Source organism: Lynx canadensis, chromosome E1 (assembly GCF_007474595.2).
Source record: "Lynx canadensis isolate LIC74 chromosome E1, mLynCan4.pri.v2, whole genome shotgun sequence".
NCBI lineage: Eukaryota > Metazoa > Chordata > Mammalia > Carnivora > Felidae > Lynx > Lynx canadensis.
The window spans coordinates 57,025,281-57,042,894 of record NC_044316.2 but is presented as its reverse complement, the minus strand read 5'-3'; the positions used below and the strand labels follow the sequence as shown (position 1 = coordinate 57,042,894).

The 17,614-nt window shown below is 60.4% G+C and overlaps 1 protein-coding gene and 1 long non-coding RNA gene across 2 annotated transcripts in view; one reads left to right on the top strand and one right to left on the bottom strand.

Moving 5' to 3' along the window:
• Positions 1-17,614, top strand: part of DNAH17 (dynein axonemal heavy chain 17) — a 101,391-nt gene that overhangs the window by 77,100 nt on the left and 6,677 nt on the right. Inside the window, exons 60-74 of the mRNA XM_030295066.1 lie at positions 128-335; positions 656-771; positions 2,237-2,429; positions 2,943-3,178; positions 3,825-3,947; positions 5,640-5,844; positions 6,270-6,434; positions 6,641-6,781; positions 7,039-7,209; positions 8,728-8,850; positions 9,429-9,622; positions 12,418-12,566; positions 13,296-13,423; positions 14,116-14,343; positions 15,298-15,489. Coding sequence (XP_030150926.1) covers positions 128-335; positions 656-771; positions 2,237-2,429; positions 2,943-3,178; positions 3,825-3,947; positions 5,640-5,844; positions 6,270-6,434; positions 6,641-6,781; positions 7,039-7,209; positions 8,728-8,850; positions 9,429-9,622; positions 12,418-12,566; positions 13,296-13,423; positions 14,116-14,343; positions 15,298-15,489 — 2,572 coding nt within the window. The remainder of the gene's footprint in view (positions 1-127; positions 336-655; positions 772-2,236; positions 2,430-2,942; positions 3,179-3,824; positions 3,948-5,639; positions 5,845-6,269; positions 6,435-6,640; positions 6,782-7,038; positions 7,210-8,727; positions 8,851-9,428; positions 9,623-12,417; positions 12,567-13,295; positions 13,424-14,115; positions 14,344-15,297; positions 15,490-17,614) is intronic.
• Positions 220-2,306, bottom strand: LOC115500566. Its single transcript, XR_004344402.1, has 3 exons — positions 2,220-2,306; positions 1,106-1,202; positions 220-308 (listed from the first exon to the last, which is right to left on the bottom strand). It is a non-coding gene; the product is annotated as an uncharacterized LOC115500566 (long non-coding RNA).

The following is a 17,614-nucleotide window of genomic DNA, read 5'->3' as shown; positions in this document are numbered from 1 at the left end:
AAAAAACCGATTCACCGTGCTCCCCGGTAATTGCCTGTGCTCCGCGGTCAGCGGCCAGCTGAGGGCCGGAGGGACAGACGCAGGGGAGGCCTGAGGCCTGCAGAGCCCACACCTGCTCCCCCTCCAGGCCCTACCAAGGCAACCCGACCTTCGACCCCGAGTTCATCCGCTCCAAGTCCACGGCCGCCGCGGGCCTGTGCTCCTGGTGCATCAACATCGTGCGCTTCTACGAGGTGTATTGTGACGTGGCCCCCAAGAGGCAGGCCCTGGAGGAGGCGAATGCCGAGCTGGCGGAGGCGCAGGAGAAGCTGTCACGGATCAAAAACAAGATTGCCGTGAGCGCCGGTCCACACGGCACCTGCAGCCCCGGGGGCGGGGCGGGGCGGCGGGGGGAGCACCGGAGCCAGGCGCTCACCCTGCCCATCACTACCCCACAGAGGAGGGGTGGGCGCGGCGGCCGCCAGGTACTCAGCACCGCGAATAACCCCCGCAGCCGCAGGGACCAGATGCCCGCACTCCTCGCTCCTCGGGCCCAGCCGGCACGGGAGGCCCCGCTCGGCGCTCACTGCTCACGGCCCCGCTGCGCTCGCTCCCGATGATGCTGGGACGCCCAGCACGGCCCCACTTGAGGGCCTCCCTCCGTCTGTTTTCCCAGGAACTCAATGCCAACCTGAGCAACCTAACGTCGGCCTTCGAAAAGGCGACAGCGGAGAAGATCAAGTGCCAGCAAGAGGCAGATGCCACCAACAGGGTGATCTCGCTGGCCAACAGGTAGCTCTCTCGGCCCCGCGGGTGCCCCTCCTGTTTTCAGGTGCCCTGAAGGGTCGGGCGGCTTTTGGAGGGGGAGGAACAGCCCCAGGCGCAGGCAGCAATGTCCCTGCTTGTGCTAAGTCACGAGTACAGACCCCCTGACGGACTACTGGCCAGTGTCCCCACCTCCCGGAGCCGGTAGCCCTCCACGACGCACCCCTACGCATCCCGTGACCTCAGGCAGGGGGGGAACCCCGCATAACCCAGACCTACCCCGACCTGCTTGGGATGCGGCGTCCACAGACCCCACCCCACCCCCACCCCCAGGGCAGATCCCCCTTGCTCCCACTCTTACCGCCCGTGGTGTGGGCGCCGGCTTCCGGGGCTTCCAGAGCAGGGCTGTCCAAAGGGACTGGGGCCACACCCATCATTTTATGTGTTCTGGTTGCCACCTTAGCAGAGGACAGAGAGGAAACGGACTTCGATAATGCATTTTACAGAACCCCAAATTTGATCATTCCAACGTGTGATCAGTTGTGATCACATGTGATCGTTAAGAATGACCGGTGAGACCACTGATGCACGTTTGCCCCCCGGGCCCTTAAAACCCACACACACACACACACACACGTCAATTCAGACCGGCCACGCGGGTGTGGGCTGGCCACATGTGCCGGTGGCTGTCCCCGCAGACAGCAAGACTTCAGGGCTTTGTCTTTGGATTTCGGAAAGCGACGCCCAGAGCCTGGCACAGAGCTGCCGGAGGGGTCGGTCCTAGTGCATGGCTTCTGGTGGTATTTTCTCTGCCCCGGAGGGGGCCGGCAGCCCACTGTAGCTGTGGTCAGTGAGACACGGGGACCCCGGGAGACCCCCAGGCTGCACGGCCCTAGCCTCCAGCAGGGTGCAGACTGGACCATGCCTGCCAAAAAAAATCAAAGCGCCTCCCTGGGAGGCAAGGGCCCCTCGGGTGATGCTAAGGACGGGCCTCGGTGGGCCTGCGCTTTCAACAAATATTTCAATGCTCTCAGGCTTGTGGGGTCACATCTAGGGTCAAGGACCAGTTCTCAGGCCAGTGGCCCGTGACACATGATGCATCCCCTGCAGTCCCCGCTCCACGTGGGCCAGCTGCCCTCTGGATGCCACACTGTCCTGTGGCCGCCGTGGCCACTCCACCTCTACCAGGACCTGTCACTTGCCAAGCCCGCGCTCGGCGGTGACCGGGCTTTATATAGCACGTGGGTGAAACATTCAAATAACGCCAGGGGAGCAATGACATCAATGCAGAATTCGGTCCCCAGGTGCCTCCAGGAAGCATTAGTTTTGCTTCCCTGAAGCAGTCCTTCCCCCAAACGTCCCCCAACGCATTTCTACTGCCGAAGCTCCGAGCCAAGGAAGGATAGGAAACGCCCAAACCTCACGGCATTAGAGGCGGAGGCCGCCTTCCGGTCTTTCCCTTGGCCCCCACTGACCTCGTGTTTCCATTCAGGCTGGTAGGGGGATTGGCATCGGAAAACATCCGCTGGGCTGAGTCGGTGAAGAACTTCAAAAGCCAGGGGGTCACCCTGTGTGGGGACGTCCTGCTGATTTCCGCCTTCGTCTCCTACATGGGCTACTTCACCAAGAAATACCGCAACGAGCTGATGGAGAGATTTTGGATCCCTTATATAAATAAGTTAAAGGTAAGAGGTTGGGTTGCGTTCATGGCTCAGGAAACTTGGGGAGGCCCCTGGCAGGGCAGACCCAGCCAAATGCCACACTCACGGACGCTCTGGCCATTGCGGGTTTCAACTGTGGCCCAGAGACTCCTGGGTGACTCAGCTGGTTGAGCATCTGACTCTTGGTTTCAGCCGCAGGTCATGATCCCAGGGTCGTGGGACTGAGCCCCCTGTGTCAGGCTCTGCCACGAGTGTGGAGCCTGCCCGGGACTCTCTCTCTCGCTCTCTGCCCCTGCCGGCTTACTCACACGTGCACCTGCTGGTGCCCTCGCTCTAAAATAAATAAATCGTGGCCCAGCGTGCTGCTGCCCTTCTTGGCGGGTTCCCAGGGGCTCTGTCAGCCGCTTGGCTGTCTTCCAGACGACATGGCTCGTCCGTGGTCTAACCACAGACCTACCGTGTCACTTGGAGAGCTGTTTCCCGCGGGGCAGTAAGGCCACACCACCTCTTCTGAGGACTAGTGCTGCCCCCTGGCAGGTCCCCATCCCGATCACGGAAGGTCTGGACCCCTTGAGCCTACTGACCGATGACGCGGACGTGGCCACTTGGAACAACCAGGGTCTCCCCAGTGACCGCATGTCCACTGAGAACGCCACCATCCTGTGCAACACTGAGCGCTGGCCCCTCATCGTGGACGCCCAGCTGCAAGGAATCAAGTGGATCAAAAACAAATACGGCCGCGAACTGAAAGCCATCCGCCTGGGACAGAAGAGGTGCGCGATGGTGGCAGGCAGGAGCCGGAGGGGCGGGGGCGGGGGGCGGGCTCTAAGCGTAGCCACTGGCCGCTGGGCCCCTGTGTGTGGAAAGTCACCTGGGGTGTTTTGTCCTGGTTAAACGGATGGGTGATCTTGAAACACAGATGCTGGCCTGCAGGTGGGTTTGTTTTCCCACATTTGGCCTTGGGGAACAGCGGCAAGAGCGAAGAACCAAACTCGGGGTCTCCTCTCTTCCCCCCAGTACCCGCCGCAGCTGCGGGCAGGAAGCGCTCACCTGGGCTCCAGCCCCGGCTGCGTCCCGCCCGGCCGTGTGCTGGCCAAGAGGCTTCCGGCTGGTCATTTTCTCATTTCTTATCTCCAGCGGGGCTGGCTTCCTTGCTACAGACGGTCACTAAGGCCACCCCGTGCGCCTTCCTGGAGCACTGGGGACGTGGAGCCACACACAGAAGTGAGAACAGAGCTGTGCTCCCACAGGCCCGGAGGGGAGCGCCCCTCGGGGAAGGCGGGTCGCAGAGGGCATGCACTGCAGGCCCCTCGGCCGCTCGTCTTTAGGTGCCTTCTTGCTCTGACAGCGGTCCCTGGGGCACCCAGCGGTGCCGTCACTGAGCCCCCCGCATTAAATGCCCCCCGTGTCGTCCCGCAGCTACCTGGACATCATCGAGCAGGCCATTTCCGAAGGGCACACCTTGCTCATCGAGAACATTGGCGAAACCGTGGACCCCGTGCTGGACCCGCTGCTGGGCAGGAATACCATTAAAAAGGGAAAGTGAGTTCCCGGTTCCATCCGTGCCGACGCCCTCAGTGGCCAGGTGCGGCCTCTGCGTGGAGAAAGCGTGGGGAATCCTGCCTTCCTGGTGGGCAGCCGGGTCAACAAAGTGCCGGTCCCCAGGGAGAGACTGGCAGGTGCAGGACAGCATCCCGGCCAGGAACACGGACACCAACACCTGCCGGAGGCCCCCTGCCAGCAGCAGTCCTCAGTGGCCACACTTCTTCCATTTTTACTCATCGTACAAACCATGAGCCTGCAGTAGCTTTTTTTTTTTTTAATTCAGGTGAAATCTACCCAACATAAAATTAGCCATTTTATTTTTATTTTATATTTATTTATTTATTAATCTTTATTTTTGAGAGCGAGAGAGATGGAGTGCCAGTGGGGCAGGAACAGGGAGAGGGAGACACAGAATCCGAAGCAGGCTCCGGGCTCTGAGCTGTCAGCACAGAGCCCGATGCGGGGCTCGAACCCACGGACCATGAGATCGTGACCTGAGCCAAAGTCGGATGCTTATCTGACTGAACCACCCAGGCGCCCCCCAAATTAGCCATTTTAAAGTGAACGATTCAGTGGCACTGAGTGCGTTCACGGTGTTTTGCAAGCATCACCCCTGTCTGGTTCCAGAACACTTGCATCCCTCCAGATGGAGACCCCGTACTCACGAAGCAGTCACTCCCTACTCCCCCCCACCGGCCAGGCCCTGGTGCCCACCACTGTGCCCTCCAGCTCCGTGGATTTCACATAAAGGGAGTCCTGTGGCGTGGCTCTTTTGGGTCTGGCCGCTTTCCCTGAGCTGTGTCTTTAAGGCTCGTCTGTTCAGTAGTGTGTCAGGACCTCATCGTTCTTACTGCTGAGTAACCGCCCGCAGTGTGGCTGTGCCTCATTCGGTTCCTCCATTCACTGGTCGATGCACTGAGCTGGTATCACTTTTCTAATATAAAAAATATTAGGGGTGCCTGGGTGGCTCAGTCGGTGTTTCTCTCTCTCTCTCAAAAATAAACATTAAAAAAATTTTAATTAAGTCAACTTTGAAAATGTAAACGTCAAAGGTGTTAGGGGCCACCCTTCAATGCAGGGGTGCGTGCAGAAGCCCAGAACAGAGGTAACAAACAAATATGCTGATGTCCTAGCCTCTGGAAAGAGCTTGGTATGAGCGGTGATACCCGAGAGTTGAAGTTAGCAGCCTCCAAAGCAGTGAGCTCAACCAGAAAGAAGGGGAGCAGAGAGAAGAGGTCCCCCCACAGTAGATCAGCAGACCAGGTTCTGGCCCTGGCTGTTCTCAGACTCCCCCCACCCCCGGGGGAGCCTCCAGAACGTAATGGTGTTCTGAATTGGGACGTCAGCGTCCTTCTGGTGTTCGTGGCTCTGGGGTGGGGCCCAGGCAGAGTAGTTCTGTGCCAGCTCCCGGGTGAGTACAAAGTGTCGCTAGAGTTGACCAAGCCCCGCGATCCCCGCTATAAAGATCGGCACAAACCAGCCGGAGAGAGAGCAGGTGCACCTTCTAGAAGGTCCTGACCACAGGCCAGAGAGAAAGACTGGAACGAGCAGAGACACAGCCCTTTCCTGGTGACCCGAGGAGGGTTGGTGGTGGCAGTGGGGCCCGGGGCAAGGGGGCCGCCAGGCTGCTATGGGAGGTGGTCTCTGTGGGTAATACCGCAGCTCTAACCTGCCTCCCCTAACGGCCAGGTTCATTAAGATCGGCGACAAGGAGGTGGAGTATCACCCCAAGTTCCGCCTCATCCTGCACACCAAGTACTTCAACCCGCACTACAAGCCCGAGGTGCAAGCCCAGTGCACCCTCATCAACTTCCTGGTCACCAGGGACGGGCTCGAGGACCAACTCCTGGCTGCCGTGGTGGCCAAGGAGCGCCCGGATCTCGAGCAGCTGAAGGTACCGGGGCCTGACGTCAGCCCCACGTGGCTCGGGGCGGGCTGTTCAGTCACGGCGAGGTTCCCTGACCCAGCAGCGGCCACCCCAAAGCATCCCAGCCTGTCGCACCGATGGCATTAGGTGCACCAGAACGAGCCGCTCTTCCTCCCCGGCGGCCTCCCAAACCGAATTCCAGACCAGACGACTAATTCACTGACGGCAGAGGAGCCTCAGCGGTGCCCAGACGGCCCCATGTGCCAAACCGCTGCCCCACCAGCATGGCCTTTGTGGCCGGCCCCTGTGCGTGGTCAGAGCGGGCTCAGAGCGGTCCCAGGCCCTGCTCCCTGGCCACACACGGCTGCCCAGGACAGGTTCAGGCTTCTCCCGTCCGTGCTGGGGCCTCAGCTGAGCCCGCCCCCCAGCCCCGCGGTCTGTCCCTCCTGCAGGCCAACCTCACCAAGTCTCAAAATGAATTCAAGATTGTTCTGAAAGAGCTGGAAGATTCCCTGCTGGCCCGTCTGTCGGCGGCGTCGGGGAACTTCCTGGGGGACACAGCCCTAGTGGAGAATCTGGAGACCACCAAGCACACAGCCAGCGAGATCGAGGAGAAGGTGAGCGCGCACGGCCGCCTCCGTGGGGGGCCGCCTCCCCCGGTCACTGAAAAGAGAAGCCACAGTCCCATGTGTGCCCCGGGGCCCAAGGCAGGGAACAGCATGCCAGCTGCCGGCCGAGGGCCCCCCCAGGCAGGGGGCGGACCCACTGCCCTCTGGCGCTATCCACCTGCTCGTCCCACTCGAGCCCCATTTTTTTTTTTGAGGTACAAGAGGCAAAAATCACAGAAGCTAAAATCAACGAGGCCAGAGAGAACTACCGGCCAGCCGCAGAGAGGGCGTCCCTGCTGTACTTCATCCTCAACGACCTCAACAAGATCAACCCCATCTATCAGTTCTCGCTCAAGGTGTGGGTGCGGCCAGGCTCCGGGGCGGGGGGCCTGGAGTCCACAGAACCCCCAGCCGTCAGGACAGTCGGGGTCCAGGCTGCAGACGGGTGGGAAGAGGGAACCGGGGCACGGGATCTGTTCCAGGCCGGCACCCCGGGGAGGGGCTCCTCTCCCGGTGCCCCAGACCCCCACCCGCCGCGGAAATAAACTGGAGCCCCCACAGGAAGCACGGGGTGGCCTCCAGCCCCATGAGCCTGTATGCACCCCTTCCCCAGGCCTTCAACATGGTGTTCGAGAAAGCCATCCAGAAGACCGCCCCGGCCGAGGAGGTCAAGCAGCGAGTGATCAACCTGACGGACGAGATCACCTACTCTGTCTACATGTACACGGCCCGAGGGCTCTTCGAACGGGACAAACTCATCTTCCTGGCCCAGGTGGCCTTCCAGGCAAGTCTGGCCTCCCTTCTCGGAGTGTGGTCCGCAGTGCAGATTCCCGGGTGATGGCGTTCGTTGGAGTCACCGAACGATGCTGGGGGACCTGCTTGGGGTTCTGTTGACACGGGGCACGGTTGTAGGTGGCAACCACTGGAGGGGAGGTCCATTAAAGAGAATTCTACAAAGACCCATCATTCTCACTGCATTTACGTTAATGCCGAGCAAGCAGTCCTGCGCCAGCGGGCGGATAACCACCATGGACACCGAACGCTATCTCTTAAGGAAGTAAAGATACTGACGGATAAATAGTTCTCCTGTTCATACAGACAGACCTGCTGAAATTGACCAGCCATTAAATTGATTGTTCCATTAAATCGATCAAACAGCCCCTCCACCCTCTGGTTCACGGTCTCGTGGGTGTGGCAGAAAACACGAATTTCTAGATAGCTTCTGGAAGTTTGCTTCCCTTCCAAACTCAAACTATGAGTCAGGGTCCAGGTCGAAGAGGTTTTCCTTCACCTGCATGAGTTCCTGAGCGGCAGGCCCGGCGGGCGCTTTCTCCCCGCCGAGGGGGCAGCAGGATACTTGATGCACGCCCTAAATTTCCAAAGGAGTTTCTCTTCTGACCAAGAGACAGAAAGAAAAAGAGAGAGAGGGTCTGACTCGGGTGAAACTCTGCTCCGTGGCGTCGGAGAGGAGCTGCGCGGCTGTCCGTCTGTGGCGCTGTGGTGACCGTGGCCCCAGCTCCCCGGGCAGATGGACAGAGTGGGCCGAGCCACCTCTCAAGAGCCGAGACCCGGCCTGCTGGGCGCCCACAGAGCTGGTGGGCACGCGTGACAAGGCGACACGGACTAGGACCCAGAAAATTCCCCGTCCCGAAACGTATGTGTATATGTACCGGAGACGTACGTGTCCCAAAGAACTGACTTGTATACGAACACAGCAGCTCTGCTGATAATCGCCACGAGGTGGATGTGGCCCAAACGTCCATCAGAGGATGAGTGGATAAACCACACGTGGTCTCTCCACACGACGGAACATCATTTGGCTACAACGTGGGTGAACCTGGAGGACAGTGAGAGAAGCTGATGGGAGCGGGCCACATCAGGATTCCACTGCACGGGCAGATCCGGACAGAGCATAGACCCTGGGGTCACCAGTGGCCCCAGCTGGGGGGGGGGGGGGTTGCTGTGCACAGGGTCAGGGGTTCCCTTTGAGAAGAAGAGAAAGCTCTGCTTCTAGATAGAGGTGATACAATTTTACGAAAATTTTACGCTTTAATAGGGGTAAGGCGGTACATTTTGTGTCCTGTGTATTTTACCACAATTTAAAAAATCAACAAGTCAAGGTGAAAAGAAAGTCTTGCCCGGACCCAGAGGGCAGGACGGGCCAGGGGTGTGAGCTCCTCGGCCTGCCCTGCGTCTGTCTGTACGTCTGTGACCGAGGTCCCAGGTGCTCCTGCCAGGGGCTGGCGGCCGCCCTGCCCTGCTGTTGTGGGATGACGTCTGAGCGGCCCCCGTGTCCCCCCAGGTCTTGTCCATGAAGAAAGAGCTGAATCCGGTAGAGCTGGATTTCCTCCTGCGGTTCCCTTTCAAGGCCGGGGCCCTGTCGCCGGTGGACTTCCTGCAGCACCAGGGATGGGGCGGCATCAAGGTGGGCTGCGGGCCCCAGCACTGCGTCCCCCAGCACTGCGTCCCCTCTCTGCCGCCCAGCCCCTGGGGCTCACGCTGGGGACGTTTACAAGGCGGACATTCAGCGAAACGGGGCGGGGGGCGGACCCCGGAGGAGGGGCCGGGGTGCAGAGGGCTACCTGCGGGCTCGCAGGAAACTCTACTTTCCTGTCTGAACCCGGCGGTCCTTACTACCCGCACACAGCCCTGCCTGCACCCCGCAGGCTGAGCCACGGGCGGGGCGGCCCCTCCACCACCAACCCCTACCTCCCGTTCTGGCCGAGTGCAAAGGGCCAAGGAAGCTCCTCCGATTCCGGGCACACGCACTCAGGGGCCCTGGGGGTCTCCGTTCACAAGACCTGAAGAATGGGGTCCCCTGCGGTGGGAGCGGCCCCAGTCCCACAGCCCTCTGGGGGGTGCGGGGGGAGGAGGCCGGCCCCGGGTCATGCGCTCCGTGGTTCTATCCGGGGCCCACAGTGGAGCCAGCGGCTCCTTTTAGGGCCGAGCCAGGCGGCCCATCCTCCGCCAGCGCCGGGGAGCTGAAAGGCCATCTGCCCCCAGGCCCTGTCGGAGATGGATGAGTTCAAGAACCTGGACAGCGACATCGAAGGGTCCGCCAAGCGGTGGAAGAAGCTGGTGGAGTCAGAAGCCCCGGAGAAGGAGATCTTCCCCAAGGAGTGGAAGAACAAAACTGCGCTCCAAAAGCTCTGCGTGCTGAGGTGCATGCGGCCGGACCGCATGACCTACGCTGTCAGGTGGGCGTGGCGCCCGGGGTGGGGGAGGAGCTGCCTGTGGCCCCACCCTGTGGGGGGTGGGAGGGACGGGGACCCCGCCCGCCGGCGCTCCGCCCCCTCCTCCTGCTAGCCTGAGGCACAAGTGATGGGGAAACAGGACACCCCACGTGAGCCGTCAAGATTCTTCAAAGTGTGGGCGTTAATGGCTCTGGGGCCACACAGAGTCCTTTTAAGATGCAGTGGGAACAGTGGCAAAGCCATCAGCACCCCAGGACTTTGATGCCCTCACTGGCTAAATTGAAGCTCAATCTTTTCCTCAGTTTTGGCTCCTTTGCAGAGAGAACTGTTCCAATTTCGTGAATAATTTCTCTGCCCCCAAAACCTCTGCACGGTTGGAAAATTAATCACCATGGCCTTTCGGCAAGCCATCCCATTCACACCCCTGCTGGGACTGTCCTCTCACAGAAAGGCTCCAGGAGCCACAACATCACAGAACACCTGCACCAATCCCCCACGGGTGACACCTGAGATGTCCCATCCACCCTCCCCTGGAGCAGAGAGGACTTCCCTCCTGCCCACCAGGGCGACCATCAAGGGAGGACGGAGATGCCACCAGAAGGAGGGAGGACAGAGCAGACAAGGAACCAAGCTCAGTGTCTGTTCTCCGACATGACACATTACGGTGTCTCTGCCTTTTCTTTGTCCTAGCAGAGCCCAAAAGCAGCCAGATTCCCCAAATGGTGCCTGCGTCCCTAACAGAACTCCCCTCCAACCAAAGCAGCGGCCGGACCCTGCCACTGGCTGTTCACAGACATTTCTGTTTTGCTGTTTGCTGGGGGCTCACGGGCAGGGCAGGAAGGGGCCAGACAGAAACAAGAAATCCCCGTCACGTGCTGGAAGAAGTTGGAGCAAAGTCTGGGAAAGGTCAGGGTGAAGGACGCACACCTGGCCAGCACAGCGGGCACACGGCCCCCTGGGGGAGCTGAGCATATTCGGGTGTCCCCGCCGGCTGCCTCCAGAGCACTGTGGTGAGTCACCACCTGCGCCCACTCTCCAACATGGCACGATACGGTGTCACGAAGGAAGGAACTCGGACCCCATGAGCGTCTGCACCTTGCAGGGGCCTGGGCGACCCCGAACACCAGGTGAACCCAAATCCCGCTGTGACGTTTCTGCAGTGTCCCTGGGTATAGAGAAGCAGTGTAGCTTAAAAGCAAGGGAATTCAAATCCACAGCGAGAAACAGCAGCACTCATCGAGGGCATACTGTGTGCCAGGCACCATTCAAAGCATGAGCTCACTCGGGGGCCCCCCCATGGCCCGAGGCTCACTGGCCCAGAGAGGGCGGCACCTGGGGGTGGGGGTGCCGGCAAACATCTCTCCCAACAAAGGCCCTGGTTTACAGCAGTTTCTGTGATGTGGCTTCTCCACTGTGGCTGTCACAGCTGGGAGCGGGCTCCCGCAATCCTCTGCCAAGGACTCGGCGCCCAGAGTGGCGGAGCCCATCAGGAACCAGTGTGCGCCGTTCATCGTTAATTCACCAGCAGAGAATGACCACGTGGCCTGGCCACATCATTAGTAACCGTGATTTAGTGACATTCCTGCCTACGGACAAGGATCCTAGCACCCACGTTCCCAGCCAGTTCCAAAGGCCGGAATCGAGGACAACTGGAGGCCTTTGGAAGGCATGCCCCCCCCACCCCACCCCTCCTGGCCAGGAGCCAGCGTCAGTTTGGGAAACAGGCCAGAGCAGCAGGTGAACACTGTCAAAGTGTCCCTGGAAAGTCCTGAGCCTCCGAGGTTCCCCACGGAGTCAGAGGGAAGGAGTCGGAGGGCGTGGGGTGGCCTCCAAGTGAGCAGGCCACCAAGAGGCCACCTGACGGTCCTCCAAGATGAGGACAGAGCGTCCAGATGGCCGGCTGCTTGAGAGCGAGCACCTCCTCTCCCACTGTTCTTTCGGACTGACTTGCTTCTTCCAAAGACACTGAAGCCTAGCATTTCAGCTCCTGTGACTCACTGAGAATACAGTAAGCTCAGCCGTCGGTGATGGAGGGAGAGGGGCAGAGCGAGATCCAAAGGTCACCCCAAAGAACACTAGATCTCCCATGAGAGGGGCCTCGATGGACCCCAGACTTCTGAGGGTCAAGAAAGACAGTTTGGGACTTGGAACAAAGAAGTGCTTTTGTGAAGAGAGGTATTGATGTACATTCCTTTTTTTTTTTCCCTGTGATTTTTCTGATGAAAAATCTGATGTTTTGTGGTCCTTGAAGTTCACCAAAATGGCTACAATGCGAACATCCTTCCTCCTCAACCCCTGGTCAGAGGACTGCCAGGATGCAGAGCCCCATCTGTGTTCTCCTTCTTGCCGCCCTTGCTGGAGCAGAGAACTTGACCTGACCTCTTTCTTGGGGGCATAGAGGGCTCGAAGGACCCAGGGGCCTCCTGGCACCGGGGCGTGCTCACCTGTGATGCCCTGGGTTGTGGCCCCACTGGAGCTTGTGTCCCCACCCACCACCCCCCCTTCCAGGTGACCTGGGAGCCTCTGAAAACGGGGCAGCGTGACACGGCCTCACCTGCTCGCGTGCAGGCCTCTCCAGGGAAGTGTGCCCTGCAGGGCCGGGCAGAGACAGGGGGTGCCAGCACCTGCTCCCCCTCCACACCCTCTCCCTGCAACGAGGAAAGCCCCCGCGAGGACTGCCTTCCGGCCGGGGACATCCTCTGCCTTAGGAAGCCTACTAAGAAATGGCCCTTCCCCCTGGGGTCACAGCCCACCCTGTCCCCCTCTGCCTTCGGGGCTGACCAGTGCGTCTCCCTCAGGAACTTCGTGGAAGAGAAGATGGGCAGCAAATTTGTGGAGGGCCGGAGTGTTGAGTTTTCCAAGTCCTACGAGGAGAGCAGCCCCTCCACACCGATATTCTTCATCCTCTCCCCAGGCGTCGACCCCCTGAAAGATGTGGAAGCCCTGGGTGAGTGTGGCCGGCTGGGGGCCGGCGGGGGGGCGGTCACAGAAGGGGGCGGCCACATCATTGGTGGTCAGCAAATGCCCATCAAAACCGCGGTGAGGTCTCATAGCTTCTGTCAAAGACCCAGAAAGTGATGGGCATCGGAGGGAGGGTGAAAACAGGTGTCCGAGCAGGTACTTCGTAGGGCTGTTGGCTCAGCCAAAAGGCAGATACAACCCAGCGTCCCTCAACTACTGAATGGCTAATCCCAACGTGGTAAATCCATTCAACGGGCTGGCGCTCAGCCACCAAAAGCAATAAAGTGCCAACACGCGCAACCCGCAAGGAGCTAGAAAACACTGCGCCGGCTGGAATCCAGGCCAGACACAGAGGCCCCATTTATGTGGTTCTGGTTATCTGAAACATCCGGGATAGGTAAATCCGTAGCAACAGACCGCTGATGTGGCAGCGGCGGGGGGAGCGGGGAGCGGTGGAGGGAGAGGAAGGGGAGGGGCGGGGCATCATTCGGGGTGATGAAAACGTCCTGGAACCGGACGGATGGTTGCACAACATCGTGACTATTAAATGTCACCAGACTGTACGCTTTAAGATGGTTCTTAAATGGGTAAATTTGACGTTCTGAAGTGTGTTTTACCACAATACAAAACAGAGCAGGAAGCGTGTGGAATTCTCAGCTGGGTCGCGGAGCCTCAACCTTCGTCAGAGGCCCCCCATGCGTTTCCTCTCCTTTAGGGAAGAAACTGGGATTCACCATAGACAACGGGAAACTGCACAACGTGTCCCTGGGGCAGGGACAAGAGGTGGTGGCCGAGAATGCTCTGGATGTGGCGGCAGAGATGGGACACTGGGTCATTCTGCAGGTACGGAGGCGCTCCTCTGGTGCAGGGGCTCCCCACCCTGAGACAGCCGCGGGGACAGGCCCGAAGCCTCGAAAGAAAGCCAGTCATGGGGTTCGCGCCCACAACCGTGGGAGGGGGCAGGCGGCTCCCAGGACGCTGGGGTTAGGCCCGAGGACCCCGAAAGAGATGCTGTTCACAGAACACCCGAGTGGCCAACAGCACCCCTCCTCCTCATTTGGGGGAAGCAAAAGTGGCCTGGGGGCACTCTGTCCACACTTTGGGTAAACCCGGCTGGGCCCAGTAGCCTCTCCACCCCCTCTCCTGCACCTCAACCAGCACCTCTAGGCCTACCCAGCTCCCACTGACCCCAGCGTGTGCTGACCTCAGTCTGCAGGGCCAGCCTGGTCCCACGTGGAGACCCCAGCTTCGGGCCATTCCTTTTTACCCAAACCTCTCAGGGGAGGGGTGGGGACCGTAGCGTCCGGCCTTGTGCCGGCGGGGGTGGGGGGTGGGGGCGGCCGGGAACGACTCACCGTGGGGCTGGGGGTCTTGAATTAACGGAGCACAGGAACGGACTCCCAGGCCTCAGCCGTGTAGCTGACATTCCCCAGCGCGCCCAGGGGAAGGGTGGACGGCGGGCACCACCCCCTGCCAGGGAACGCGGTCGCGGCGGAGAGGGGCGCGTGGGCGCTGAGCCCCAGTCTCGGCCGCAGAACATCCACCTCGTGGCGCGGTGGCTGAGCACACTGGACAAGAAAGTGGAGCGATACAGCACGGGCAGCCACGAGGACTACCGCGTGTTCATCAGCGCCGAGCCCGCCCCCAGCCCCGAGTCCCACATCATCCCCCAGGGCATCTTGGAGAACGCCATCAAGATCACCAACGAGCCGCCCACGGGCATGCACGCCAATCTGCACAAGGCTCTGGACCTCTTCACTCAGGTGAGGCGCTTCCCTCTGGTGCGTCCCCGGCCCCCCGGCCCCCATGCAGCCCCAGCCTCTGGCCCCCACTGTGGGGGGAACTGTGGGGACGCCTCCGCACAGGTCCTCGGTGCAGCACGCCACGCCACAGCGCACACTCGCACCTTGCACCACAAAATCAACATGTCCGTGCAAAGCTGAGTCGAATGTGCGATGCGTTCAAATTATGGCTGTAAAAACCAGAAATGCGTATTTTTAACCACTTTCGCGACCTGCGAGTCAGTGCAGGTAAATGCAGTGTGCGTCGTCACCTCAGGAAGGGGCCCTGCTCCTGGCGGTTTGCTCAGGGCTGCCGTGCCCCCCCCCCCCACGGCCCATCCCCACGGGGCCTCCACCCGCTTCGGTGGGGCTCCTCCCTCCTCGAGAGTCCCTGCGCGACCGGACCCCTTCCACAAGCCCCTAGCGTATCCCCCGATCTTCTGTTCCGCACCAGAACTTTCTGGGTACGCTCACTTGATCTCCCCAGTGGGGTCTGAAACCTTTTTTAAGGAAGACGAGACACCCCGTACCGTCTGGTAACACCTACAGAGATCTCGTTGTGGAGCACATTGTGCCGAGAACGCACAGCGAGCCCCTGTTCCTGGAGAGTCTGGGCTAGTGTTCACATGCACATGACGGGGAGTGCTGGCCGCCTCCGAGGACGGTCCCTCTCATTAAAGGAATCCAGAAATGTCCTGAGTTTGGGAATGTTTTATTTAGGAAGCAGTTTAATCCGACTTAAAATCAATACTTAGGTGATAGAACAGCATTTCTGAACGACAGAAGCACAAGAAATCATGCTCCCCTCCAGCCCTCGTGGACCGGGGCCTCAGGTGGCCGGTCCCTGCCCGCCATGCCCCTCCCGCCCCCAGCAAGCTGCTGGCAGAGGCAGGACTCAGGTCCCAGCCGGGGCGCCTGTGCCCCCCCCCCCCACAGGACACCCTGGAGATGTGCACCAAGGAGATCGAGTTCAAGTGCATCCTATTCGCCCTGTGCTATTTCCACGCCGTGGTGGCCGAGAGGCGCAAGTTCGGGGCCCAGGGCTGGAACAGGTCATACCCCTTCAACAATGGGGACCTCACCATCTCCATCAACGTGCTGTACAACTACCTCGAGGCCAACACCAAGGTAAGGCTGAGCCTGGTGCCCAGCGGGTTTCTCTGCCCTCCGACCCTTCCCGCCTCATGCTCAGGACGCATCACATAGAGCTCATTAGTCAAAGAAAATCTGCCCCGTGACCCCACCAGGCTGATAGGACGGTTGTTACCCAGGCCCTGGCCACCACCCCTGCAGCACCTGTCAGCTGTCTGGCAATTTTCCCACTTGTTAGCACACTGCACGGGGACAGGTATTTTTGGGGACCTGCCCAGAAATCCCTGGGCGGGAGGAGTGGATGAGGGACCTCCCTGGGGTGCAGTGTCTGGAGACAGAACCCAGGTTTAAAGGGAGAGCCAGAAAAATCCCCCTGGATAACAAGAGCGCTGCTTTCGTTCTCCTGAAAACGGAAGTAAATGTGTGCAGTGATCTGCAAGGGGCCTCGGAGGACCGGGAGTGGCCGGCCGCCCCCCCTTCCCAGTCCCTCTCGGAGTCTGGCTCAGAGAGCCTGGCGCTGACACGGGAGTGCTGTGACCCCCAGGAGAGGCAGACGCCTGCGTACCCCATACGCCTCGGCTCCCCCGAATCAGCAGAGACGGGACTGAGGCATGGCGCAGGGGTGGGCAGCAGCGGGGGGCGGGGGGCCAGATGGCGGGACCAGGCAGCACCCCTCCCAACGCCCTGGGGACAACGTCGCAAGCGAAGCCCGGCTCTGCCCCTGACCAGGCACCCGGCCTCAGGCTTTAGGGGTTAAGCAAGGGAAGAGCCCCCGGCTGGCTTAAGGGCACATGTTGGGCCACCCACCTGTTTCCCACCCTGCCATAAAGAGCTCAAGACGCAAGCACAGCCCCGCACGCCTGCTCCCCGCAAGCAGCCCAAGACAGGGGCCATCTGTGACCACCTCTGGTGGCCTCTGAGGGCAAACAGCGCCGCTGCCCTGGCCCTGACCGCATGGGACAGCCACCGCCCGAGTCCGGGTACACAGTGCTGGCTTGGTTCCTGGCGAAACCCAGCCCCGGGAGGCAGGAGGGGCCAGCAGTCAGCTCTCCAGGGGGAGGGCGAGGCCTTCTCCACCCGTAGGTTGGGAGGGCTAGAGTCAGAGCTGAACGCTGGCAGCCGCCTTCCAGCACTCGCGAACAAGCACACGCTGGGGACAGCCACGACGAAGGGTCACCGCCATCTCTGCACTTCGGTTAGAGAAGTCTCCTGGGGAGATGCGCGTGGGAGGAACAGTCTCGCTCGAATTTTTTAAAGACGTTTATTCAGACTCTCGCCCCATTGTACACACGTACAGAAGCCAAGGTGGGTAGGAAACTGCTCGAGGACGCGTGCCCAGCAGACAGCAATGAAGGACACAGGAATGCGTGTCCCGCCGAGCCAAGTGCACCAGGCTGGGGGTGGCGGGACCCCTCCTCTGTCGTTAGGTAACACCTGTGATGATGTCCACGTCCCACGCTCGTATCCCCCCACCCCCGACTCCGAGCAGTCGCTCGGGAGAGGCCCGGCACCGTCTCCGACGTGCACTCCAGGACTCCCACCGGCACCATCCCTGCTTGTTGGTCCCACGGCCCCCACCCTGCGGGGACGGACAGGAGGCAGCTCGTGGGGCCGGGGGGCCTCCCAGAACAAACAGACTGTCCCCAAAGCAAACAGGCAAAACGCAGAAATACGCAGCTCAGCACATTCCCAAGATAACGAGGCAGAGCACAAATTTTCAGGCACAAAATGACAATTTAGAGCATGTGAATATTTTGAGTAAAAGGAGACCAAATCCATCAACCGTTCAATCAGCAAGCTCTTAACCGTGTCAGGAGGCAGCCGCGGACCGACCGCCAGTCCAAACTGCGGGTGGGATGTGAGCTGTACTGAGTACTCTTGGGGCAGGTGAGAGAACGGAAAATACCTCGTTAATTCATCGTCTCCGTGCTGGTTACTGCTGCTGGAACAGGGCTCTTACGTGGGTGCTGGCAAATCTGAAACTTCGCGTGTGGCTGCCATTTGTGGCTCCCGTGCCTGGCCCCGGGCTTCCAGATCCCCCCCCTAACCTGGACTACAAGGATCCCCCTCGGGCGGCGCTGTGTGTGCAAGGAACAGCGATGTGCTGGCACCTGGACGCCGGAGCTCACCTGCTGGCTTCCCGGAGGAGGCGGCATTTGAG